Raw genomic sequence first — 25,826 nt, 5'->3', positions numbered from 1 at the left:
CGCACTTGCCGCAGTCACGTAACAGCATTTCGAATCCGCCGCGCCTTCCTCTACAGACACTTTCGGATTGCTCGATACAAGTTCAATCGACTGTTGAGGCTTCCAGATCTTTAGTAGCTGTGGAAACGTATTGGCTAGTATCAGAGCTTACGAGTCATTCTCGACGTCCTGGAAGGTTGCCATCGCTCGGTCTTCGGACACTATCATGTCATGTCATCTCGACAAAGATCTACTGCATCAACACTATCGACGTGTTGTGAGTAACACCGATTGTCGATGCCGATCGAAAAATCCTTGATCTGAGAGGTGCGTGGAATCATCTGCTCGAGTGCTCCGTCCAGTATCCTAGGACGGTGAAGATTTTGCGCAAGGAAGAAAAGTCTGCGACAGTGCAGTGACAAGATGTAAGTCCCCGCAGACAGATGGTGTCGAACCAATATTAACAATGCGCAGCTGGTGGTGGTGTGGAAGGTAACCTGGTCTCCAGTTCTGCGGTGAATTCTTTGGTTGGAGATGTGGTAAGCACGTTACCGTGGGGTCTAGGAGGAGTCTCGCTTGCAGACAAGGACCCCTCCCCTCCTCCGTGCCCTTATCGGTCTCTTGCTTCACTCCCCCTCGCACATTATGTTTGTCTTTGAGGAACTCCTCCCGAAAAGGGGATCTGTGGTGAGAATCAAGGCACGATGCACCGTCTACCACTGGCCTTCGGAACAGCTAGCCTTTCGATACTCGATGCCATAGGTAAATGCCTCCTACGCAACTTCAAGCAAGGGGCTCCACGCCCACCCCCACGCCATGCCGACGCGACGACGACGAGCTTCACCATCCAGCTCTATATCCCTCATCCCCACCAGCTTACTGCAAACACCATCCCGCCCTACTCAAGCTACCCTCCATCCCAAGCCAGCAGCCTTGTTATCCTCGAGCCCATGGATTCTTACACGATTGAAGTCGCCCACCAAGAGCCGCATTTCCCTTCCCGGGTCTTCCGCGCCTAGCCACAACATCCGAAGCTAATTATGTTAATTATCTGCGGATGCTACCCGTGATCGGCGGCAGGGTACCTTAGGCCCTACAAGCGCAGCTCCTCATATCACCACGGAGGGCAATCGAAAAGTGCCATACAATCCCCAGAGCCCTGCGATTTCAATACAGTATGCCAGCTTGAAGCTAGCGAACCCTCCGCGCACGTATCCAATCAGTCTGTAATCCAATCCATTGAACCACCATCCGCCCCAGCAATCCACAACCCCTGTTACAAGCACTTGGAAACCAGCACTAACCACTACAACACAATCTGGAAGTGCGATGCTGTAGCCGGTACGAGCTAAGTCGAATCGAAACATATTCATGTCCGCAATTAGGCCCCTCCAGCTCAGTAGCGAAAAGTGACCATTGGGTTGAGGGGTGAACGGGACAAACCCATTCGACTCGGAATATATTCATATCCGTAGTCATCTCCAACCCAATCAATTGTCCGTCAAGCTGGGGGTAGATAAACAGCACAACCCCATTCTCCCCTCCCTAGAAATCAAGAATATACCACCTTCGCCTTCACCGTCTAGAACAAACCCCAGTGTTACAAATAAACAGATGGAGCAGTTGCTCCTTTCTCCGTATAATCTAGATATCGCCAGAACTACATTTAGCTGGTATGAGGATAGTTAGTGCAGTCTGCAGAGCTCGTTCAATACCAAGAATATGCATATAATTAATAAGAAAAGAGAAATTTATATGTATACGTTATATAATACCTATGCTAGCTATTGAGAAACGATAGGTGCCCATTTATATCAACGCAGAGATAGTATGCTTCAGCATGAATTTCCTCACTTTACCCAAAAATGGCTGCTCTGCTTTACTCCTTCTTTACTAGCAATGAAGCTTCTTGCTTGCACCGCTGCGCTGCGCTTTTCCACACGTCTTGAGCTAAAGGCGGGCAATTGTCAATTGATTCGATTTCGTATACATAAATTGGAAAGGGTTTCTAGTGTTATAGTATGTGTATATAAGTGCGGTATGGAGCCAGGAGTCGACTGGCATAGTATATTTAAATTTATATCTTCAATCTACTATTTTACAATGTTTTCGTTCATAAATCATAGTATGATGGTCATTTCCAGTTTTCCGTCACTGATGGACACCCAAATATACATCTACATGCCTCCCAACCTATCATCAACTCCTCCCTATTTCTAAGACCTCCCAACGCCCTCCCATCCGCTTACAAGCTATTCCCCACATCATAATTTCCCCCCTTCTCCCCAACTCCATTCCTGATATGATCCTCAGCATCTACAACGCGTCTCGGCAGACCTTGTCCGATACCAAAGAAGACGAAGAGCGCCCACTTCCATCTGAACGGGTTAATTGCAATGCAGAACGTAAACCACCATACCAGTTCCAAGTACGTGAAGAAATCAAAGGCGCCAGTAGGAGCGAACTTCTTCAGGACGCGCGTCATGTCGATCCAGCGTTGCATCCAGAAGGAACTGGGGCGCGTAAGAGGGTCAGAGAGGAACATGAGCAAGATCCTGGTGTAGATCCCAATGTGCCAGTTCCCGACACTGCCGATGGCGTTGACGTAGGTGCAGTTGTTGCAACAGACGCTGGGGTGAGCAGGAGGGAAGGTTTGCAAATACCAGTTGGGTGGAGAGTAGGGGTCCACGAAGTTGTCGTCAGGGAGGAAGGCCAGCGATGGACGGTCGAAGCCAGTGGCCATTACAACCATGTCGCCCTTGATGACCTTTTCGTGGCCAGGCCCGCCGGCTGGGACGCATTTAGCTCGGATGTTGAACTTTACGCCTTCTTCTGTGAAGCCCTTGATGTCACCCCGCAGCCATTCAGCTTTGCCGGAACGGATCTTGTCCATCACGTCGGAGTTGACCATTGGGGTGCCAGTAAAGAGTCCTTTGTCGGTAGGGGCTAGGTCTTCGAGGTCGCGGTAGAAAAACTTTTTAAGTAGAAGTTCCGGGATCCAGGAGAAGATAGTCTCGCCGCCGAAAATGTTGAATGAGAGCAAGGCATCGATGATTGGGTTCCGGGGAATGATCCACTTGTCAGATCTCGCAAGGATATAAGTCTTGTCTGCGTCTTCATGGGAAGCAAACTCCAAGGCTTCCACAGCGCTTGCTCCTCCGCCAATAATGATCATTTTCTTTCCCTTCGACTCTTTCCCTGTCAAATCAGACGAATGGTAGATCTCCCCCTTGAATTTATCCATACCAGACATATGGGGCATCTTTGCATCGCCACATGTTCCGACAGCTGCAATGATGCCCTCAAAACGTCCTTGTGATGGATCATTTATGATCCAACGTCCCTTGTCATCTTGGTAGACTTTCTCAACTTTGGTATCGAACTTGGTTTTCTTCTCGAGGCCATACCGTTTCCAAAGCTCTGTAATCTGCGAGACAATTTGTTGGCGGTTGGGGTATCCACCATTCCATTGAACGGATGGATGGAAACGATACATAATGGAGTGGATTTGAAGCCCGGAAGTATTATTTACTCGCTGTTTCACTGTTAGCTAATCCTTTGCCTGTGGGGAGGTTGACTTGCGCTCCAAATACCACCTAGTTGTTTTCTCGGACCAGCCTCGAAAATCTGCACATCAAACCCATGACCAACACAATGAGAAGCCGCAGAAACACCCGTCAGACCAGCACCAATAATAGCAATTTTGGGTCTACCCAGGGTGTCTCCTGGTTGCGGAGGATTTGGAGATAGAAGCTTATCGATAAACCACTGCATAAGCTGGTAGAGGAAGACAAAGGGATGAAGAATTGGATTCTCCATGATGGAAAGCGTTGAGTTTTTCAATTGAGCTTGAGCAAAAGCTTATGAATTGAAAGTAAACAAAAGAAGAAATATAAAATGCAATTGAAGTTTGAAGCTCCGGCTTTTGTTGCGGGAAGGGAACGGGTGCGGCGTTCTGGTCCGAGGTGTGATGACGTAGCTAAATCATCTCGGGGAATTTGTCTCTTCTCTCTTCATGTGAAAGCCGCAAGGTAAGGATAGCCCCCCTTAAATAAGCGAGAGCAAGGCAGTAGCAGTTTCACTTCATCCTTGCACTTGCTTGCAGAATCCACAGCATCTGAAATAATAATGACGAAATGTAAATCCATCATAATATCCGGATAGGTCTGCATAAAACCCCAGAAGGGCTTTAAGGTGAGTAAGTATTGTCACAAAACATTAGGATTGGCTTTCTTGGCCGAGAGAACTATAAGAGAAAAGGTCTAATCAATATGCATGTCCAAGAAGTGGGAATAGCTTCAAAAGCACAGGCCACATAAATTGATGAATGTTCATAATATCAAGCACGATAGTATAGCCTAAGACTACCTAGATAGCTAAACTCAAAAGAACGATGTCTCTTTCCCAAACCCCCAAGTATCCTCATTCGAAATGCATCGCAGATGGCTTACGGAATATATACGAACGACACGTGATGTGGATGTTAGTTTCAATAACAATCTGAAATTGTTTTGTTTCAATCCGATCGGATAAAATCGATCAAGTAGAATTGATTTTGCCCTGCCGCCCTATCAATAAACGAGTGAGACTTTTTTTCTATAATAAAAAGCAGATGATAATTTCGCCAAACTCCCTCGCTAGCTCCAGAATGATGGGTAATACCCATCGCATTCCATGCTCGTGTTTGTATTGAAAATGCAACACATAAAGTCTTCGGTCTAATCGCTCGCGAGTAATCAATGCATCCAGTGTTAAGATCAATCAAGTACGCTCAGTAACAGTCCATCTACGCTTTGGAGCAATCTCCCGAATCTTCTCCGCGTACCCAGGGGGCCTGGGACTTCCCCAAAGACCCAAAGGCGCAACATCATCTTCTTCATTTTCACTTCCTTTTCTGACAGCGGTTGGTTCTTCAGCTACTGCTTTTTCTGCCTCCTCTAACGGTTCATTCTCCTTCGCGTCTTGAGCATCCTTTTCGTCTTCCCCGAAGTTCAAGATCATGTCATCCGTTGACTCAACCTCCTCTTCTGGCTCCTCTTGGTGGAAAGCAGATCCCCACAGACCAACCGAAGGTTTACGCGCTGTTTGGTAGTCTCGAGGAATTGAACCTGCGACACTTGCTGCGCGGCGAATGCTTCCAAAGTTGCTCGATGTTGGCGCGAGGCGGGCTTTATTCACATCAAACGGTCTACTGTTGGATGTGAAGCGCTCTTGGAAGGTGGATTTGGATGAAAGGGAAGAAGCTCTTGATAAGAGAGGCGGAGTTGAGGTGCTGCTGGATCGTAGATGCTCTGTGTTCGCGACGAGCTTGACTTCGTACTGTTCCGATATGTTGAGATTTGCTGATGAATTTCGAGAGTGGCCTGGTGTATGATTCGGAGAGCTTGCTGGAGTTGGCTTGCGAACCGCCATGGTCAGAGATGCCATGCCTACATCCAATAAGACCGGTTGATTGGTCAGAGCTCCGATCAAAGCATTGCAACCTGCGCCGTGAGTAACTAGAATAAGGACCAAATCTGTGTTCTCATGCTCGTCGATCTCTTCAGAATGTCCCCCAGGACTAGCAGGTGGAGTCTTTGTGAAGAGCATTCCCGGGGAATCATCACTCTGATACCAACCCACCATCTGGTGCAACCCTTTTCGGAACCGCTTATGCATCGAGCTCCACTCTTCGCCGTACTCGCCTCCGCTCCCCCAGTTTTGAGGATCGCGCATGCTATCCCACTGATAATCTACATCGACGCAGGCATCTCGAGAATGAGCCACATATCCAGGTGGAATGGGATGTGAACTCGAGATCGCATAGTTTGGAACGGGAGGCTCGTAAATGCCATGCTCCGTGGGTACTGGGGATCTGCTTCGGATAGTATGGTGGCTACCGTGGCTACCATGGCTACCATTCGTACCAGCGCTGCTTAGACTGCTGGTCCTTTTTCTCCTAGGCAGTGCGCGAGCGACGGAGGATACAGTTGCAAGTGGACCTTCCTTCTCTTTCTCCTTCTCGGTATTTACCACTGGACTGCCCCACCCACCTGGAAATCCTTGAACTTGAGGAGCACCATTTGCTTCCTTGAAGTTTATTAGATTGCTATAATCCTCTCTTCGGAGTAAATCCGCCTTGGCTCCCGCACTCATCATAATGGAGCTTGGAGGTGGGGTAATGTGCTCGAAATAGTCCGGCGTCAGCCATTCCCCGAGGAAAGGATCAACGCGTATTGTAGATTTCTTGATGTTATCTGGCTGTTCCCGGGGCTTGCCGTTGGATTTCGACGGGTCAAGAGCGGAGTCAGGATCCAAAGAGGGAGACCCTGTTATGACAGATGGTCGAGGTCTGGGAGAAGAGTGTGTCTGCAGTGCTTTATCAGGGGATGAGGCCGGTCGATGGTGGGTATGTCCTGGGTTCTGGGCCAATCCGGAGCTGATGCCGATGGACGTCTGCACGCATCGCTGGAATGGCGATGTATGTATGATGACCTTGTGCCTCCGTTTTCTCCTATCTCCTGCCCTTTTGTCTCCTCCACTTGCATCCGGAATGTCATCGTCAGTCTCTCGACTTCGTAAGATACTAGCTATGCGAGCCCCCAGAGCTCTTGACTGTGTCCAGCCACCATAGGTAAGAGGAGGGTCGTAGGGAGTGGGGGATGTGAGATGCCACTGCTTATCAGCAGCGTCTAGTCGAGCGCCGTGTCTGTGTGGCCGTCAGTATAAAGCCGTCTTCTGGTATTGACATTCGCCCCCCACTCGACTCCTGTCAAGAAGAAGAATGGAACAGTAAACAGGCAGAAATAAGGGATTCAAAAAGGTCTCGGGAATGGACATACCTGACGACAATAACAACAGCTGGTGGCCAACCCATTATGTTCTCACGACGTTGGTGAGGCTCCAAGAATTCTTCCAAAAGGTTTGAAGGATGCAAAATCAAGGGTCTTTAGCGGGGTGGGGGGCGTTGCGTTTGCGGAGTGCATGTGACGGTGCTGGTGGTGTAGCCTCAATTGCTTGGTAAGCCGGGCCGCCATTATTCAGGGGCAGACGCAGGGCGCAGGGCGCGACTATTACATATTGCTACCAATACCCAAATATATTTCCTCTGTCCCCAAACCAAAAACCTTCAACTCCATGATTCTACGGAACTCCATGATTCTACGGCCATAATACCCTCACTATGAAGCTCGCAAGCTTCCTCCGTTTGCCCGTGCTACTGGCATCAGTACTCGCGCCAATCCCCATCGCCGCAGAGCATACAAGCAACTGGGCAGTTCTAGTTTCCACCTCCCGATTCTGGTTCAACTACCGCCATCTAGCCAATGTGCTCTCCCTCTACCGAACTGTCAAGCGGTTAGGAATCCCAGACTCACAAATCATCCTCATGCTGCCTGACGACATGGCATGCAACCCGCGCAACGCCTTCCCGGGAACCGTATACAGTAACGCGGACCGCGCCGTGGATTTATATGGAGACAATATCGAGGTTGATTATAGGGGATATGAAGTTACGGTGGAGAATTTTATAAGGCTGTTGACGGATCGCGTGGGCGAAGAGATGCCGCGGAGTAAGAGGCTGTTGACGGATGATCGGAGTAATATTCTGGTGTATATGACGGGGCATGGGGGGAACGAGTTTTTGAAGTTTCAGGATGCCGAGGAGATTAGTGCGTTTGATTTGGCGGATGCTTTTGAGCAGATGTGGGAGAAGAAGAGGTGAGAAGATCCCGGAGCGGTTACAGTGGTACAAAGCTGACGAGACAGATATCATGAGCTTCTATTTATGATTGATACGTGCCAGGCGAATACTATGTATAGCAAGTTCTACTCCCCGAATATAATCGCCACGGGCTCCTCCGAAATTGATCAATCCTCCTACTCCCACCACGCAGACAACGACGTTGGAGTGGCTGTTATTGATCGGTACACATACTACAACCTGGATTTCCTAGAGACACAAGTGCGGGAACCAAGCAGCAAGATGACACTCGGGGATCTCTTCGACAGCTACGATGAATCTAAAATCCACTCGCATCCAGGCGTTAGATGGGATCTATTCCCCGGTGACGAGCAAGGAGGCCGGGAACGATTGGTTATGGATTTCTTTGGGAACGTGCAAAACGTCGAGGTGGATAATGCTGGAGGGAATGATACGGAGTGGAGGGAGGACCTATTACAATTGGGTAAGAAGATTGCGGAATTGCGAGAAAGAGCTGAAGCACAAGACGCTGCTGTGAAGAACAACACTGTCCCGGAATCTAAAGGAGGAACTCATCCCTCACGCAAAATCAGAGCTGCAAAAGTGGAGATAGATGAGACATGGTGGGGGAAGAAAGCTGTTGGTGCATTGGCCTTGGGTGGTTGCGCTATTGTTTGGTTAGCCGGGACTTATCAGGATTCTACGTAGTTCATTTTAATTGAACAATCTAGTAACATACCAGTCCAATTACTTCAGCTTGCCGTTATATTCCTTTTAGGGACCTAGTCTATAGCGGTAGGATGGACTGGGCACATCGTATTAGTAATGATGAACTATGTGAAACGCTGAAGGTTGTAATAGCGTAGGTATCAAGTAAAAGTGATTGTTGGAAGTTTTGCCACTCTGTATAGGCAGAGCTCGTCTATAAGGAGTTTCCTTCTACAAATTTACAATAACTTGGAAGCAGAGTAGTTCGGGACTCGCTTTAGATATGTTGAAGCGCGCCCGTAGGGTCATATTGGTTAATTCGGCACGGCAGTGCCCGCCACGGCTCCATATATGGCACATTACAGGAAAACGGGACCGACAAGTCAAAGAACTCCGGCGTCGTCACATGCATAATAGGCGCCAATAACACTGCCATCTCATCAGCCGTCATCTGGCGTCATGGCAGGGCTCAAAGCGCAGTTCCACGCGCAGTTCTTGGAGTCCTTTCATACTGGCGAGATTCGTGCACCAGCGTTTATACCTAAAATATCGGAATTTCCTTGATGCTCCGGGGCGGGGCGGGAGAGGAGGACCACGATTGAGACCAGCTGGGCAGAACACGAAGCGGAATGAGCGGATAGTGTCGATTCTATGTCTTGGGAGAAGCCGCGGGAGAAACTCGACGTTGTCGGCGATGGCGGTTCTGAATTCATTGGTTGTGTAGAATAATTGGGCGGTTTCTGAATATCTGAGACGTGTGTAAGGTACCTCATCTCAAGGCATGTTTTCACTTGGATTACTTACATTTGATGGCAGGTGAGGAAAAGCGACATTGCCCCGCCTATGCTGATTTTGTCGTTCGGTGGCTCGCAAGGATAGTCGTATTCGCAGCAAGTGCGGGATGAGATTCTGCAAAAACGATTGCCATTGTCCCAGGATTCTAGATTATAAAAGTCAATGTTTGGTATTGATAAGGCATTTCAAATGAAACCAAGAAGCGCTTTTTGAAAGAAAGCGGAGAGGTCAAAGAACTCAAATATAGGACATTAAGAATTCTGGATGCCTCTTACTGATATGTACCCAACTACTACCAACACAGTAATCCCAGATCATCTCGCGGATTTCGGGGGGGGAGATTAAGAAGTAAAGAGTCCGTTTGAAGTACTGGGCTCGCAGGTGTCTTCGTATTGTCCCTGGAACCCATCAAAGTCATCGCCTGCTGACGCTTCGACTTATAATATATTCCACGGGGCGGTGGGTGACAACGACATTCTCCATATGCGATTTGACGCTTCTTCTCATCCGCATAGGATCTCCACAGAAGGAAAGGAAAAATGACTGGGCTAGTTGGGATCAAGACAATGACACCCAACGTGATCATCGGATAATACGTCCAGGTTGGAAGGTCATGTTGAGTCATCTTCTGAGGAACTTTGTTTGGGATATCAAGAGTGAAGTTACGCAATAAAGGGGGGAGGCTATAGGTATATATACTGTAAAGACGCAGAAGGCGCAGAAGCCACAGCCTCCTTCTTGTAGCCTTGCTGTGGACACGCTAACACTCTTTGATTGATACTGGGAAATTATTGATAAATGCCTCATGACCAGATAACTAGAGAAAGTATGCAAAGCATTGAGGTCTTTCGCAGTATATAAAAGTTGACTGGATGTTTGAAGAGAACCGGAAGATGTTACACCACGGTGAGGCGGGCGTTATATATATAAGATAGATTAGCCTAGGCCAACGCATTGCCGAGGTTTCCCCATAACCACCAAATACCTGCCTTTGTAAAAGATTCAGCCTTGCGCTATATCCAACAACATCAACAAAAGCAATGCCATTGAACAAGGGAAACCACCACGGGTGACCTTAAGACGTGCCAGATATACAATTGGTCATTTAACATGGGTATCCACGGAAACTAGCCAACTCCTACAACTACTTCCTAGCGTCAATTATGGCCATCCTCGACGGCTTTCTCACCTCCATCTCGGGCTTTCTGAGAGCCAAAGACGCATTGCAATTGAAGTCGTGGCTTGCCGTCGAGCCACCAGTCGATGAGCAGTACTACAAGCTTGCCCAGGAGTTAAAGGTCTCCTTCCGCGACGGCGATCACCTCGAACGGCGCATTACGAAGCTAATTCCCGAGAACGACGATGGCAAGGCTGACGAAGGGGATGTGTGGCCTGGCTTCCTGGTATTCATGAAAGATTACTTGGAGTTCTGGAGGGACGTCAATTTCGAGGACCTGTTGCAGACACATTTGCAATTGACTGGGCTAGTCAAGTACGTATATCCTCAAGGCCATCTTGAACATTTGAATAATGGAAATCTACAGCGCTTGCATTACCGCTTTATCTAACTCAAGCCATGGCATTGTTGTGCTCCCAACTGCTATTCAGCTATCACAGGCCTTGTCCACTCTTGCGATGACTCTCGACAATCGACCAGATTTGACACGGCGGCTGCGCAAGGTTACGGATATCGATCAGGGGGAAACAAGGAAAACGCTGGTTGAGAGCACTGCAGAATCTATACAAAGGGCATTTACGATGTGCTTGACCGAAAGAAGCTCCAACCGGAATGGTATAGGACGAGATGGGAAGCCTGAAGGAAAGAAGATTGGCATATACTCGTTCGCAAACCTGGCATTGAAGTTGTTCTTCAAGGTAGGGTTAAAATACCCCCCAGAATTACATATAACTGATTAAAATTACAGTGCCGGAAGACACAATCCGCAAACCAACTCTTTACCAACATCTCACAGCACTCACCTCCGCTTGCTCTCTATCCCGCCAGCCAGCGCGTTACATATCTGTTCTATCTTGGGCGCTTCCTCTTCATCAACGACTCCTTCTACCGCGCCCAATTATGTCTGCAATCTGCCTACGATCAGTGTCATGCTCAATGCATAAATCAAAGACGAAATATCCTCATCTATCTCATCTCAGCAAACATGATACTCGGTCGGTTTCCCTCGCGACCTTTCATGTCACGTCCCGAGGCCGCTGGGATTCTCGAAAAATTCGCCCCAATCTCAAAAGCAATCCGAAAAGGTGATATAGTTGCCTTCAAGCGTGCCCTGGGGCCCGAGTCTGGAAACGAGCAGTGGTTCTTCCAGAAAGGTGTCCTCCTTCCACTACTTTATCGATGCGAGATCCTAGTATGGCGATCCCTCGCTCGTAGGGTGTTTCTCCTTACATATACCTGGCCATTTGATTTGAATTCTCGAAAAGCACCAACTTTGGAAATCACGGATCTGGTAGTCGCTGCACAATATTGCCAAAAGGTTTTAGAGGGGTGGCAAAAGCCGGTTGATTCTATGGCTGTCATGCAGTCGGGACGCACACACCCAAATACGTTGTTTATGAAAAGTCATGATTTAGTTCCACCTCCTCAAGGACCCAAGAAGCTCGGGGCGCAAGGAGGAACTGTGTATGGCAATAAAATGCCGGACCTGTTAGAGATTGAAGCTATTGTCGCAAGTCTTGTACAGCAGGGCTTACTAGGTGGATTCATCAGTCACAATCAAGGCAAATTCGCAATTCTAGGTGCAAAGATACGAGGTGGGCCATTGAATGCAGGGTTTCCTGGTGTCTGGGAGGTTGTGAAAACTCGAGCTGAACGGGAAGGCAAGAACACTGAAGTGCCAGCATGGGTTCGAAGTGAGAGGAAAGCCCCGATGGGAGGGGTTGTCAACCTAAGTGGTATCGCGAGACCTGTAGGAAGTGGCGGATGAGGGAAATAAATGTTAGGACTCGAGACAGAATAAGGAGCCAAGGAGGACCTACTACCTATAAACTACAACATTGCGATCAGAAGACGGATATCATCTCTCGGTCAAGAGGTGCGACAGATTCAAGTCAAAGCACGAATAAACGCAGAGCACTGGCAAGTCCATCAAGCTTCAGCATTTAGAAGCATAGTTTGAGATCTCGGTGTCTCAATCGAATGTACTTTAGTCACGTGTAAATTACAGACTACAAGCATCTTGTAACATGCTGCAAGCCGGCAGATTTACATAGCATAGCATAGCATATTAACATCATCGCTCATCCAACCTTCGCTTGCTTCGAATACTTACTGTTTCTTGTCCTTTGACTTCGCCCCTACCCCTGCTTTTGCTCCTGTGCCTATGTCTACCTTTGGCGCAGCCTTCTCAGGTGCTCTTTGGCAAACAGAATTTAAGAACGAGGTCTGGATCTAGATTATGCCTTTCCCGCACCAGAATGATGCTGCAGGCCATATCGTAGGGTTCTTCTCCAGCGTCAGAGTCTCGCGGATTTCCAGCTCTCCCCAGCGCATCCTAGTAAGGTTCAATAAGCCATTATCATTTATAATTACTTGCATAATTAGAAAGAAAGAAACGTAACTTGTGGAAGGCGCTATATGATATTATAAAGGCCTATAATTGGGGAGCAATTCAGATTGAAAGGGGACGGAAACTTGATTTTGGGATTTATGGGGACTTATTTGGCAATTATAGTCTCAGATTATGATATATGTCAGATTATGTCCAGTCCTTAGCAAAGACAACCAATGATTGAGATTGCGGCTACGTTATCCAAGATGCCATTTGCTAAAGACGAGATTCCTATCGCCTATAAGTGTAGCTTTCTCAATTCTTCGAACTCTGCTCCAATATTTGGCGATAGCAGAGCCTTCGATGTTTTGTTTGCGAACCCACTCGTACTTGTCATCCAAGTCCCAATCTCCTGCCCAGCCAACGAGGTATTCTTGAGCTTGCTTGCGATTCCCCGCCAACGGTTTGTGCGTCAAAATCTCTTCCACAATCCACTGGCTATCATCTGCGCCAACCTGTAATATGCGGTTTTCTTTATCTTTGTCCATCGTAGATCTGGTCTCTTGTTTGCCCTCTCCTTGCTCGCTTGTGGTGACGCTACCTACACGCCCAGCAGGCAAATCTTCGTATTTGTCTTTGCCCAGTTCAGGGCTCGGTCTCGCTCCGAGTTGCTTTCCGTGGATAGCATAAGAAGCTACATTGCATTTCTGCGAGTTGGTATCTGTGTCTGCAACTCTAGCCGCAAGATCCTGGAGACCAGTGACGCTGTCATCTTCTTGCACGACTTTCAGGAATCCGACGCGGATCCCCTCGCTCACCACTTTAAGTTCCTCTATACTCAGTCCCAGCTCCCACATTCTCTCCTCACTTACGCTATACCTCCTCACCAACGTTTCCCTTAGAACCTGGCTCCACACCAAGAATAGTCCATCGGCTTCTGACAGTGTGGTGCCCGTATCTATAGAGCGGACAGTTTCACGCAGGACTTTGTGCAATTCCACCGCGCTGAAGACCAGCGCTTTGTGTTTCTTTAGCCGCTCTCCAGATATCGCGTACACGGTCCATGAGCCTTCTAGACCCGCCATCTTGGGTGATGCAATCCTGCGTTCCTTTATCTCTCCCTCTGCTGCTTTCCTCGTTGTCCACAGCGAAACGAACTTGCTCTTCGGCACGATATCTAGGGAATTACTGTCGGCGTGTTGTGTAGGGTCGAAATGGCGGATGAGCATTTCCCTCAAGCTAGCCAAAGAGTCCGGAGGATTTGTTACTGTATCTGAGGCGCTGAAACCCGTTCGGAGGAAAGATCTAGCGGCCGAGGCTTGCTGGAACTCTGCACGGTAGAGGGTTGTAGGGATGTTTTCGGAGCCGACGCTGTAGTTTTGTATTGAGAAGTTTTCCGGGTTGTCGTTGCGGGATACAAGGGCTGATGTAGAGGATTGGGTGATTTTATCTTTCTCGTTTCTCTTTCCCTTTGCAGGAGTAGATTTCAAGTTTGGAGACATGTTGAAGTTTACGTCTGATCTTGTTTTCACCAACGCTCTTGGTATTGAAATCCAGACTCAAGATTTGAAGAGCAAGACATCCACCCACTTTATATCTTTGTTGAAGGTTGGTGAGGCCGGTGCATATGTCATTGCGAATTGGTCACTCCTGCTTTGTATTCACCGCAAAAATGATGCTTCCTGTGAATTGGATTCGAAACAACTTCCTGAACAACCCTAGAGGATGTGTGTCCTTAAAAGAACTCGCAACTTTCTTCTAGGGCTCTTTTAAGAATCTATGCCATATGATCACATGTACTATATATACTTTTACTTCTTGATTCCACAAAACATGACATTTAAGGATGCTAAAAACTTTGCACACCAGGTAGGTTATTAAGAAGTCTGATGTTAACTACTATAGCAGTTTCCACCAACTGGACATGCCAGCGAAATGAATTATATATTCATTTATATTACCCGTGATGTGCTGTGATCCAGTCCGATCTTGTTTACCTACCTTAGTTTCTCTTTAAATTCTCATCTTTTACTGTAGGTTTCAGTAGTAGGTATTCAGCTTCCTCATCAGCAGGCTCTTTTGCATGCACCATTCCTACCTAGGTACGGAGCGATAGTTTCCCCAGATGTGTCTCACCTCCACCTCCACCCTACTCCCTTTAAACACCACACCACACCACACCACACCACACCACACCACTATCCCACGCTTCCACCTCTGGCTTTACGACTCAGATCTCGCCACCCTCTTCCCCCTGAGTCCTACCTATCCACCAATGACAAGTCGACAATCCTCATATGGTCATCATCACCTGATCTCCATACTACGGCATCTATTCTCACACCTCTCTATCGCGTGTTGAAATTGCTCTATTCCCTAGTGTGACTTTGTTTTAAAGTGCCCATCAACATATAGATAGAGCCTTAACGTGTATCGGCTTTTAACCTCTCCTGTCCTCTCAAGCGACTATAAACATGCCTTCTTGAATTATATAAATACAAATTCTCTTTATACCAGCCAATGCATTTTCAGCCGGCTTTTGCCTACATTAACTTCCTAGAACGTTATAAGGGAAAAACTTGGCTCGACATTATTATCTCCATAAAACGGTTTATTTGCGTGGTATTTGTCTCTCTATGATAAAAGGTAAAGAGGCGGCATACGCCTATTCTAGTTTTGGAAGATTTATAAAGCAAGGAACTATGTAATTCTAGCCGTAGAATAATACATCCTCTTTTCTTACAACGCCCCTTGTTCTATATACTCCTTCTACCAAGTCTAATATTATCTTTTCCACCCTTTATTAATTCCCTGTCGTGCTTAAACCTTAACTTTTGTTTATCAATCAAATCTGCTATAGTACAAAAGCACATTGCCCAGAGCCCGCTAAAAGCTAAACCACCGCTAAAACACTCGAGAGCCCTGCTAATAGCTATTTACAAATAAAAGCTTACACGCCCTATGCTATATTCTAGGGAAAACCACTCATAATCACCTAAGCAAAAAGCCCCACCGGAGGTACTTGCGGCTCCGGACCATGCAACTTCCAATAAAGGTCCAGACAGTCGACTCCCAAATTCGGTTCAGGCTCCCATGTATCCTCGTAGCCCTCTCCGACCCACTTCACCAGATACTCTCGATAGAGCGTGCCTTTCCTGTTGCGCACGTACAGTCCTGCTTTCTTCTTCCAAAAACCCCAGGCGTGGTTGAGGACATCGGCGACGGCGAATTGGTCTTCTTCTTGGTGGTAGTGTATCTTTGTTGTTTTCTTTGGGTTCGTGGTGATTTGGTGGGTGCGCTTGCGTATTATTGTTGATCTGGTGGGCTTGAGGGTAGACTTTGAAGGTGCTTTGTTGGAGGGAGTGGCGGATATGGATTGGGTGGGTGGGTTTTGGAAAGGCTGGAAGCGGGTGGAAGGATGAGGTTTTATAGAGTTTGATCGTGTGATTTTTGCAGTTTTTCGTCTTGTTTTGATTGGCGAACCTTTCTCGGAGACCTTTCGGTAATTTCTTGTAGGCTTTGTGGTAGCTATATTTTCTCTCGCTCCGGTTTCCAACTCTTTCTTCTCGACCATAGGCTCATAGCTCACGATTGCCTCTTTAGGAACCTTCTTCCAAACTAGGAATACACCCCTCACCTCCTCCTCGGAAATCTCATTCTCGGTAATGAAACTCCTCACTACCAAAGCATCCCATAGCTGACATGCGTCGATAATGAGAGCGTCCCTATCAAGTAGTTGTGTAGAAATGATGCACAAGTGACGGTTCTTTTGTTCGTTCCTGAAGGCCATCATAGCATGCTCAATCTCCACCATCTCCTGCGCTCCAATAATCGTGGCATCTCGTGTCTGGAAATCACCTCCGCTCAATTCAATTCCCGCCTTGATAGCCTTCTCCCGCTGCAACTTATGGAGTTCTCCAGTCTTCCAATTCGCTACAGCTTGGTGATACTCGGTCTCTACAAATGTGTTCAGGCTTTCAGTCTCCTTATCAACGTCAGATCTGTAGCGTCTTAGTGCCACGAAGGGACTGCTCGCTAGAAGTGTTCGACGATCAGAAGCATCGATAGTGGCGTTAGCGTGACGTTGAAGTTTGCAGTGGCTGAAGAAAAGTTTGGATAGAGCTTTGTATGTGGTTGGGAAGGCTAGTTCGGGATAGGTGGTAAAGAGACCGACGGAGAGGGGGGAGCTGAAAGATGAGGGGAGAGTGTATGTAACACAGCCTAGAGATTTTGGGAGTGTTGGGTTTTGGGAAGGAATGGATTCGCTCCAGCGGTTAGGGAACTCGACGTTCTCATCGATTTGTCCCCATTCTGCTTTGATTTTGGATAGAGATAGTGTTCTTGTTGCTTCTGCAGTAGTCGGCCACAGGTAAGGGTTTGTGAATGGGCTGAGTGGCCATGGCTTTTTTGCCTCGTTTGGATCTAATAAAGGAGTGCGTGGTTGTGTGGTGGTCTGCTTTGCCCAAGGCGATGTGTAAGGGCCTCTTGAAACAATAGGTTTGCGGACTGACTTGTCCCTTACCATGTTGATGGTAATGGTCAGGCGTGGATAAGAGGAGCGGTGGTGAAGTTGCGGGTATAAGATGATAGCCGAAAGCCTTTTTGGCCACCTGAATGGTGAGACGAAATGATAAGGTTAGGTAGGCAATGTATCTGTCGATCTTTGTTGTCCGATGAGGTTTCGAGACAGTTGGTTGATATAACCCCTTCTACAGAGATTTACAGAGTGGTGATGAAATGATGTCACGAGGTTGGGTTTTCTGGTGGTTGTTAGTCAAAGTGTTTGGAAAGACTCGAATGGCATCCATTGTAAGAGAAATTCGGGAGTGAGATTAAGCGAGCGTTGCCGACTTTGTAAAATTTGTAAACATACTTCGCTCTTTCCAGCCAATAAGTGGGCCGTTGTGGCAAATCCGGGTACAAGTCCCTTACTAAACTATAAACGGAACAAGTCTTCAAGCCAGACATAATGGACTCTAATATAGGTATCCCATCTCTCTTTCATTATGTACTTTGCATGGTATCAGTTAAGTCCGCGGAAGTCAGGGAAATACTTTAGGATTGCGCTTTACTCTCCCCTAGCCCTACTTTTTAAAGACACACACACATAGCATTCAAGAAACATACAAGAGACTTTCAACTATGACTAGCCAAGGGAAATCATCTGTAGTTCGGAGGAGATCCCCTCGGCCTATTCAAGACTGGCTGTTTCAGCTGCGGTCTTGAAAATCTGATGCCAAGATTTCGTATACGTTGATGGCCTAATCGGGGCACGATTTCCAGTTCAAGTAATCCAACACCGCGTAGTCACCTCGAGCGCAAATGTCTCCCAGAGTTAACAAAGTCTTCGCATTTTCCGATGGAACGTCATTTGGCGTATTCTGAACCACAAGTCACAGAAATGTCTGCTTCAGATGTTGCCCCCTGAACTAGACAAAGAACTTTTCACTTGGACAGAAAAGGAACTGACTAATAGTTACTTCAGATAGGACTTGTATTTGTGTATGAAGTCTCTGTTCTACTATGGTACAGTCTAACAGACTTTCCAATGGAATATCACACTACGTCGAAGCCGCGATGAGGGACTCTCCAGAAATCAGGTCTCGATGCCGGCTCTTCTCCCCACGGTGGTCTTTGCTGAGGCTTCTGTTTCCCTTCCCGATAATCGTCCACAGCAACCTCTGTCAAGTTCTCCTTCGGTTCCCACGACTCCGGCAAACCAGCCAATTTCCATCTGATCCTGTACTCCAGAAAGTCGTTGCCACTCCACGGTCCCCCGTCGAGGGGTTTGTTGCCCAACACTAGTTAATAATCTTGTCGATAAGCAAGAATTCCCACTCCTTCAACTTCTCCTCTTCGGTAAGCATGGGCTTGGGCTTCTTCACAGAGATGCCTTTGCTGCCGAAGGAGGCACTTCGCAGCTTCATCGGCTCCCGTGGCTGGACAGCGGTGGAGCGGGAACGTTGATTAACTTGGCCATGATCGTCGTTCTTGTCGTCGGGGTCATCTTCACCTGGTCCCATGCGGTCAATACCTTGAGAACGCGTGTGTGCTTTTTTCGAAATCCTTGTCCCGACACTCGAATACCGGCAGCTTGCGGGATAGCCTCCTCGAATCCCAACTCTCTGATTTTCTCCTGTTTGATTGCGGTGTAATTCGTACTGTCGACCACAGCTTCCTTCGGCACATGTCCCCACGCCCAAAACTCACGCCCGTCGAACATCGCTTCGTGTTCGAAATCACCATCAAGGACTCGATTTTGAAGAATGAAGTTGACATCAAAGAGCTTGACACTGCGTTTTGCAAGTTCCTGGCCGCTGATGCCCCAGACTTTCATGTTGAGCCTTTGCGAACTTTCCTCTTCCAGCAACTGACCCTTTTGTATTCTGAAGCCGCCCCATACATCGCCACTTTTAGACAGTCTCAGCTCATAATGTTATCATTTGATTTGCGCTTGTAGGAGTACAAGGAGATAAGGCTACTATTGCTCTATAGTTTGGGACCAAAGTGGGATTCGTGCTCTCGGCGTTTGAGATGATCATTGAGGGCTATGCTTTGATGTTCCACTGGATCTGGGAAGTTCTGGAAAGCTGTGGCTCGGATGCCTTTAGTGAGGGGATTGTAGAGACGGCCGTCCATGACACTGTACTCGGAACAGTAGAGCCATTCTGGGAAGGAGTCGGGAGATTTGAGGACGTTTTGCATTGTCGGAGGAATTTTGACTGCTGGTTCGATTACCCATAGCGAGTTGTTTGTCTTTTCTGGATCCTGTGGATTTTTTTTTTTGGATGTTTGCAATGTTCGTGCCCTGGCCTCAACAAGTGTGATCCGAGTTCCAGGGAAAGGTGGATGAGATGATCGAAAAGGCCCGAAGAAAAAGGTCTCTGGCCTTGATATATATTTTCCCTCGAGATCTGGCCAGGATCCCGGAATCCACTCCGATAGGAAGGAGTTTTCTAGCAGCTTGCGTCGAACTTCCGTTCTTTGATGTCTCGTCTCAACGAGAACAATCAAGAACTCAGCGGGATTAGAATAGAACCAGCCTCAACTATGGAAGCTGGAAGAAAGTTCGAAGTAATAATCACCAGGTGGTTGTAGAATAGAAGAGATTGGTATACCGAAGATGGAAGACGATGTCTGATGAGATGTATCTACTACATAATTCTATAGATCCTAAATGGTTCAGGATGTCTCTCAAGTTGAGTCTCACGTTGAGATCAAACTTGAGATTACCAGAATCTTCCTCAACACTGCGGTAACTTAAACCTATTTACAGAACATTCTACATCTTTTAATATCCAACATTTGACTGTCTGGAGTTGGGGGGGGTCTTTGGCAATGGTAGCGCAAGAATGCGGGGATATTATGTACATATGTTACGAAAAACGCATAGTACATTAGAGCCATACCCCGCGTATTGAGCTGGTCCTATAGATCTGGTGAACTTTTCTATTGGGGATCAAACATAGTGGAAGTCGACACATATTTTAGTAATAAAGCGACTCGGAAAAGGGGGAGGTATGTCGACCGTTTTAGGCGAAGCTCGACCTTACCCCTTGCCTGACCCACTCACCCCACCGAGGTACTATAGCACCCCACCCCACCAACTTCCCGTCGGCCTGAACTCGACTCGTCAACTGCAACTATCCGCGTTCAAGAGATACACCACGTTCCACGCTCCACGACATAATACACTCAACCTGGTTGCTGGCTTCACTTCCCCCAATTAATTTTCCGCGATACCACACCGGCATACCAGAAACCGGAACTTTCCTGACTTGTTCCACGTTCAATTGCCCAAGGCGCATCTCGAGTCCTCCCCCACATCAACACAACAGATTCACAGCACCTGCACCCTCCCGCCAGAACGCCAGCAATTACGAACCTCGAGAATCTCCCAACTCCGAATGTCTTTGCTTCCTATTTAAAGAGCACCCCTTGTCGAAAAATCCCCGTCAAGTTTCCGCTTCACCGCTTCTTCTCTTTTGCTCAACGAGAAAAGGAGTCGTTTATTCAAAACAACCCGCATCTACGCCTGGATATCCTCCTCAAAGCCTACAACCATGTCACAAGTCTCGGCAGGAGCAGCCGGACTACTCCAGAGACAGCTGAAGGCAATGCAGCAGGCAAAAGACCTCCCCGGGATATCTTGTGGACTGGTGGACGACAACGTGTTTGAGTGGGAGGTGATGCTGATGATTAGTGACGATTGCAAGTACTACGGCGGTAAGTTCCTCCCACCCCACGCATGATATTATGATACGATATTACATGAATACGAGGGCTGGGCTAAACAAAACGGTCACCCCGCCAGGAGGTAACTTCCGCTGTCACTTGTCCTTCCCAACGTCCTACCCACACATGCCGCCAAGCCTCACATTCAAGGACCCCATCCCCTTCCACCCGAACATTTACCCCAACGGCGTCTTGTGCATCTCGATCCTGCACCCGCCAGAGGAGGACCAATATGGCTTTGAGAGCGCGGCGGAGAGATGGAGTCCGGTGCAGACGCCGGAGACGATATTATTGAGTGTTATCAGTCTTCTGCATAGTCCTAATGACGAGAGTCCGGCAAATGTGGAAGCGGCGAAATTGTGGAGGGAAGAGAAGAGTGGCGGCAAGGAATTTAAGAGGAGGTGTCGGAAGGTGGTGAGGGAAAGTTTGGGCGAGGATTGATTAGTAGGGTACGAGCTGGTCACAGACACCTGCAAGTTTGGGAGTTCATATTAGGTGCTTCTGGTTGGGTATGGAGTTTGTTGTTATGCATAGTGGTTCTTTGGCATGCATTTAATACATCGGGGGAGTTTTGGTTTTACAGACCGGAAGCGTAATGAAAGAAACATATTCTACATCTCATTTTCCATCACGTGGCGAACGGTTCTTGCTATACCAGTCTATATACAAGCTTAGTGGCTAATTTCATTACACTAAAGGCTAATCTTTGTCTTGGGAAACGACAGCTCTTGGATCTCGCTATTGACTAGGCCTTGCATAGGAGCATCATTTACTCATGCAGCTTAGCTTTGGTAATGTGGCTTCCATTCATACCATTCTTATACCCCCCCCTGTATAAAACCCCCATACCATTTGCTGAGCGATGCAAGTACTGCCCTCCCGCGTTGAGAGCGAGATAAGTCTAAAGACGACCCCGCGCTCCTCCTACTACACCTCGTGACAATCGCCCGCGGTTGCACATCCCCAGCGATCCCTTCCAACAAGTAAGATTACATTCTCACATCCAACCAGAAAACTCTAGTTGCCTCTTCCTCTTGCTTTTCAGACGAAGCCGTCTGCAAAGCATCCAACCTCTGAACACCCAGCTCACACAACTGCAATTGCAATACTTGCAACTCGTCATGTGCCAGCACAACGAGCGCTATATTCAACAAGTTCAAAGCAAAGAAGAGGCGGACGTACGTACCGAGGTCAAATATCTACTCACCAACCGCAGCACCGGCTTCAGAATCTCCCAAATGTCCGGATTCTTCGCGATCCACGTCCCCGGTTCTTTTCCTCATAAATCATACGGTTTGCCGATTGCGTGGACGGGACTTGGTTCTCTCTCTGCGTGCATGAGTAGCCAATCTCCTTCCCCGTTGTCTTGCGCGAATAGGGGACTATGACAATTCCATTCTACTAATCAGGCTCTAGTTACATATATACTCTGCCAATGCCACTCGACTGCCAATTTTTGAATAAGTCACGACACTTGCAGTATCCCGTTCGTCAACTCACTTTCCTCGGCACTGAGATCGGGATACACTCATAGATCAACCAGGTCCCGGGCCTGGAAGCCATGTAATAGCACCAAGCGCTGGTATTGCTCTTAAAAGAGTACTTTATGACTTGGCGTCTGTACGGGAAAGCAGTGTGCGGGGTTCAGTGGGCGTGTAGCCTGTTTTCGTTTTAGTTAATCGAGGGTTGTGATTTATTATAGACAGTAGGAAGTTTTCAAGGGGATGGGAAGACAGACCTGATTTCCTTGATGGGGTTGAAGAGGTCTACTGTATTGCTGGAAGCGAGGAGGATGCCATATTTTTCGGCGTAGGACGTTGGGTGAGGGGATGCTTGAGGGGTTGGTAGAGGCCGGGGACGGACACATGTGGGTGGCATTTTTTGCCAGATATTTAGGTAGATGGATGATAGTATTTTGAAAGAATGTGGGGGTGTTAGGCAATAGTGGGTGGGAACTCAAAGTCAAAGACGTTTATTGGATTCCTTACCGGATTGGGAAACGGGATTGGTACAATGCATGCTGTGGAAGAACAATGGAACAAGTCTTGATTTCATGCTTAGTGAAGGATAAAAAAAGAAACTTTGATTTGCGCTGGATATTGAGTCGTGGAGGTTTTGCGCTCGCTTCGTTTGAAAAAGGAGAGGGTCATATGCGACTGCTAACAAGACGAGGTAAAGTCGACTGAAATGCGGCTGCATCAAATCAATCAAATCACCACCTTTCCCTTGACATCCGCCGCACCCCCCTTGTCACCAAACATCTCCCTCAGATCCCCAACTAATAGCTCCGGCCTCTCATACGCCGCAAAATGCCCCCCATCCGCATGACGCCTTTCAAACACCAAATCTCCCAACCCGGCGCCATACTTACTCGGCGGAACACTTAAATCCTGTGGAAAGTAACTCAACCCCATCTTCACAGCACCATTATACCCATACAGCTTCCTCCCCTCCTCCTCAACATTAGTATGCGTCGCCTCGTAGTAAATCCTCGTACTGGCCTCTGGTCCGGCGCGCGAGAACTGGTAGATGGAAATCCACGTCAAGACCTCGTCTTCAGTCCAAGGATACGAGTCGGTCCAATCGTGCAGCTTCTCGTAGATCCAGCTTAAGAGCGCGAGCGGGGAGTCGCGGAGCGCGAAGCCGATGGTGGAGGGTTTTGTGCTTTGTAGGGAGTTGTAGCCGTAGCCCTGTTCTGTGAACCATTGGGTGCGTTGGATGCCTGCTTGTTCTTGGGGGGTGAGGGGGCTGGTGTTGGTGGATAGGAAGGAGGCGAGAGTTTCGGCGCGGATTTGAGCGACGTTTAGATGTGTGGCCAGGCAGTGGGTTGGATAGTTGGCGCCTACGAGGCGGGTTATGGAGAAGCCCCAGTCGCCGCCTTGGGTCACTAGGGATATTGTTAGTAGGATGACCTAGAAAACAAACTTGTAAACTTGCCGTATTTGTCGTATCCAAGGTTCAGCATGACCTTGTGAATAGCTTCAGCGTACTGTGATCTACCAAAAGCAGGTTGCTTGACACCTTGCGAGAATCCAAAGTTGGGCAGAGATGGTGCTACGATATGGAATGTTGGCCCGTCTGGGTTCTCCAAAAGAAGAGGCAAGATCTTCGAGACTTCAACGAAACTTCCTGGCCCTGATCTAGTCAGTTGATGTAGGATTTGGGGTGACAAACGAGGAGACTTACAGCCGTGACAGAATAGCAACGGAATACTGTCGGTTTTTGGGGATTTCTTATGCACGAAATGCATCTCCAGGTCTCCAAACCCATCTACATGCACTTTCGTTGTGAATTGTGGCAGCGTGTCATTTAGCTTCTTCTCTTGAGCACGCCAATCAAAGTCATCTCGCCAGTACTTGATCAGGCGTTTCATATCAGAGAGGATAGTGCCATATTTCCAGTCATCGGAGAAGTCGACTTCTGCTGGGAATGTGGTGGCAGCGAGTTTGGCTTTCGCCAAGGTAAGAGCAGAGTCAGGGACGGAGATCTTGAAGGGTGTGATTTGGGCGGCCATTGTGAAGGGAGGAATGTGGAAGGTTTAGTAATAGTACGGATGTTATGAGATTGATTTTAAGAAGTGGTTGGACGATTGTGAAATGCAGAATGGGGGAGCTTTCGAAAGGGACATGCGGAGCTTTATAGACTTGACCACTCCTGATGAACTCCAATACAGTATCGTCTGCATACATACAAGCAACGTGAAACGTATGGTTTATACTTACTCTGCTTACCTGATGTGCAAGACCTGAAGTCTTATGTAATTCGCAACCTCCCCCTCCTCTTCTGCAGGAAGCTGTAAACATGCGGGGTGAAGTCAGAGACATTCCGCCTTATGTCAGCATCTAGGTGAAGCGCTTACATAATACTATTCTGTCTGGGGATTGAAATTGGCCGCAAGCAGTTGAGGAGAGTGTGCCAATAATATTCAAGCATTTTGTTTTATCTATTCGAATACTGATTACCATCAATAGTTTATATTGTGCCTGTGATGTTGATTGTTTCTCCTTTTCAATTATGCTCCACTCTTTCCGCTCCCACACCCGCTCAACCGAGGCTATGTTACTATACCATCCCATCCATGCCCATCTATAACTTCACATCACACTCCAACATCCCGTGATTCCAACACAATACCACCCCATTCATCTCACCCATACTCCATTCCAACCTCTCTCCCCTCCTCCCCGCCCACCCCCCGTCAAAATGCCATCATCTAGCACCACAAAAACCCTCCAAACGCTCACCCTCCCCGGCGCCAAGATCGCGCTAGCAGCGGCGGAAGCCAAAGCCAAAGCCATGAACCTCGACATGAACATCGCCATCGTAGACGCGTCGACACATCTACTGGCTTTTAGTAGGATGGAGAATGCAAAGATTACTAGTATAGGGATTGCTATGGATAAGGCGTTTACGGCAGCTGGGCATCGGGTGGGGACACATACTTATAAGGAGGCTGTTTGTACGTTACGTTGTTTTCTCTCTAGCTACTTTCTATTCATCCATAAGCCATTTCTAATACTTTCATTTCTACTACGTTCACTTTTATACTCACTGCTCCATGTTGCATTTTTCCATTTTGGTAAATTTTTCTCTCAGGTATATGTACTTATTTGCGTTTCTTTAGGGCCTGGAGGACCTGCATATGGCCTGGGGAATACGAATGGAGGCCGCTTTACTACGTTTGGAGGTGGGCTACCTATTTTGAATGAGAGAGGGGAGGTTGTGGGGGGTATTGGGGCGAGTACTGGAACGCCGGCGCAAGATCAGGAGGTTGTTACTGCGGGGAAGGAGGCCATTGAGAGGGTTTTGAGGGAGGAGAGTGGGAATGGGACGATAAAGGCTAAGTTGTAGCGGTAAAGCGAACGAATCAATCAACGATAGATGAGCAATGGAAATGGCAAAAGAAAGGGGGGAAAGAT

The 25,826-nt window shown here is 47.8% G+C and overlaps 7 protein-coding genes across 7 annotated transcripts; 4 read left to right on the top strand and 3 right to left on the bottom strand.

Annotated features, from left to right (window-relative positions):
* Window positions 1-2,224: 2,224 nt before the first annotated feature.
* Window positions 2,225-3,798, bottom strand: Fmo5 (Dimethylaniline monooxygenase [N-oxide-forming]; the record flags this gene model as incomplete). The annotated part of the gene is made up of 2 exons (XM_031150451.1): window positions 2,225-3,522; window positions 3,573-3,798. The coding sequence occupies 2 exons, from the start codon at window positions 3,796-3,798 to the stop codon at window positions 2,225-2,227; spliced, it is 1,524 nt and encodes a 507-aa protein (XP_031004810.1).
* Window positions 3,799-4,740: 942 nt separating this feature from the next.
* On the bottom strand, window positions 4,741-6,835 carry LHYA1_G005506 (uncharacterized protein; the record flags this gene model as incomplete). Its single annotated transcript, XM_031150450.1, has 2 exons — window positions 4,741-6,667; window positions 6,801-6,835. The coding sequence occupies 2 exons, from the start codon at window positions 6,833-6,835 to the stop codon at window positions 4,741-4,743; spliced, it is 1,962 nt and encodes a 653-aa protein (XP_031004809.1).
* A 306-nt stretch (window positions 6,836-7,141) lies between these two features.
* GPI8 (GPI-anchor transamidase) lies at window positions 7,142-8,368 on the top strand (the record flags this gene model as incomplete). Its single annotated transcript, XM_031150449.1, has 2 exons — window positions 7,142-7,677; window positions 7,726-8,368. The coding sequence occupies 2 exons, from the start codon at window positions 7,142-7,144 to the stop codon at window positions 8,366-8,368; spliced, it is 1,179 nt and encodes a 392-aa protein (XP_031004812.1).
* Window positions 8,369-10,326: 1,958 nt separating this feature from the next.
* Window positions 10,327-12,108, top strand: LHYA1_G005504 (PCI domain-containing protein; the record flags this gene model as incomplete). The annotated part of the gene is made up of 3 exons (XM_031150448.1): window positions 10,327-10,655; window positions 10,708-11,038; window positions 11,089-12,108. The coding sequence occupies 3 exons, from the start codon at window positions 10,327-10,329 to the stop codon at window positions 12,106-12,108; spliced, it is 1,680 nt and encodes a 559-aa protein (XP_031004811.1).
* Window positions 12,109-20,735: 8,627 nt separating this feature from the next.
* ubc15 (Ubiquitin-conjugating enzyme E2) lies at window positions 20,736-21,348 on the top strand (the record flags this gene model as incomplete). Its single annotated transcript, XM_031150447.1, has 2 exons — window positions 20,736-20,898; window positions 20,987-21,348. 2 exons carry the CDS (start codon window positions 20,736-20,738, stop codon window positions 21,346-21,348), a joined length of 525 nt encoding a protein of 174 aa, XP_031004814.1.
* Window positions 21,349-23,114: 1,766 nt separating this feature from the next.
* Window positions 23,115-24,421, bottom strand: LHYA1_G005502 (putative epoxide hydrolase; the record flags this gene model as incomplete). The annotated part of the gene is made up of 3 exons (XM_031150446.1): window positions 23,115-23,794; window positions 23,833-24,042; window positions 24,094-24,421. 3 exons carry the CDS (start codon window positions 24,419-24,421, stop codon window positions 23,115-23,117), a joined length of 1,218 nt encoding a protein of 405 aa, XP_031004813.1.
* A 689-nt stretch (window positions 24,422-25,110) lies between these two features.
* On the top strand, window positions 25,111-25,758 carry YDHY (putative 15.0 kDa protein in dhaT-dhaS intergenic region; the record flags this gene model as incomplete). The annotated part of the gene is made up of 2 exons (XM_031150445.1): window positions 25,111-25,366; window positions 25,532-25,758. The coding sequence occupies 2 exons, from the start codon at window positions 25,111-25,113 to the stop codon at window positions 25,756-25,758; spliced, it is 483 nt and encodes a 160-aa protein (XP_031004816.1).
* Between the last annotated feature and the right edge of the window lie 68 nt (window positions 25,759-25,826).

Source organism: Lachnellula hyalina (assembly GCF_007821495.1).
Source record: "Lachnellula hyalina strain CBS 185.66 chromosome Unknown contig00079, whole genome shotgun sequence".
Taxonomy (NCBI): Eukaryota; Fungi; Ascomycota; class Leotiomycetes; order Helotiales; family Lachnaceae; genus Lachnellula; species Lachnellula hyalina.
The sequence above is the reverse complement of the archived record's forward strand: the minus strand, read 5'-3'. Positions and strand labels throughout refer to the sequence as shown.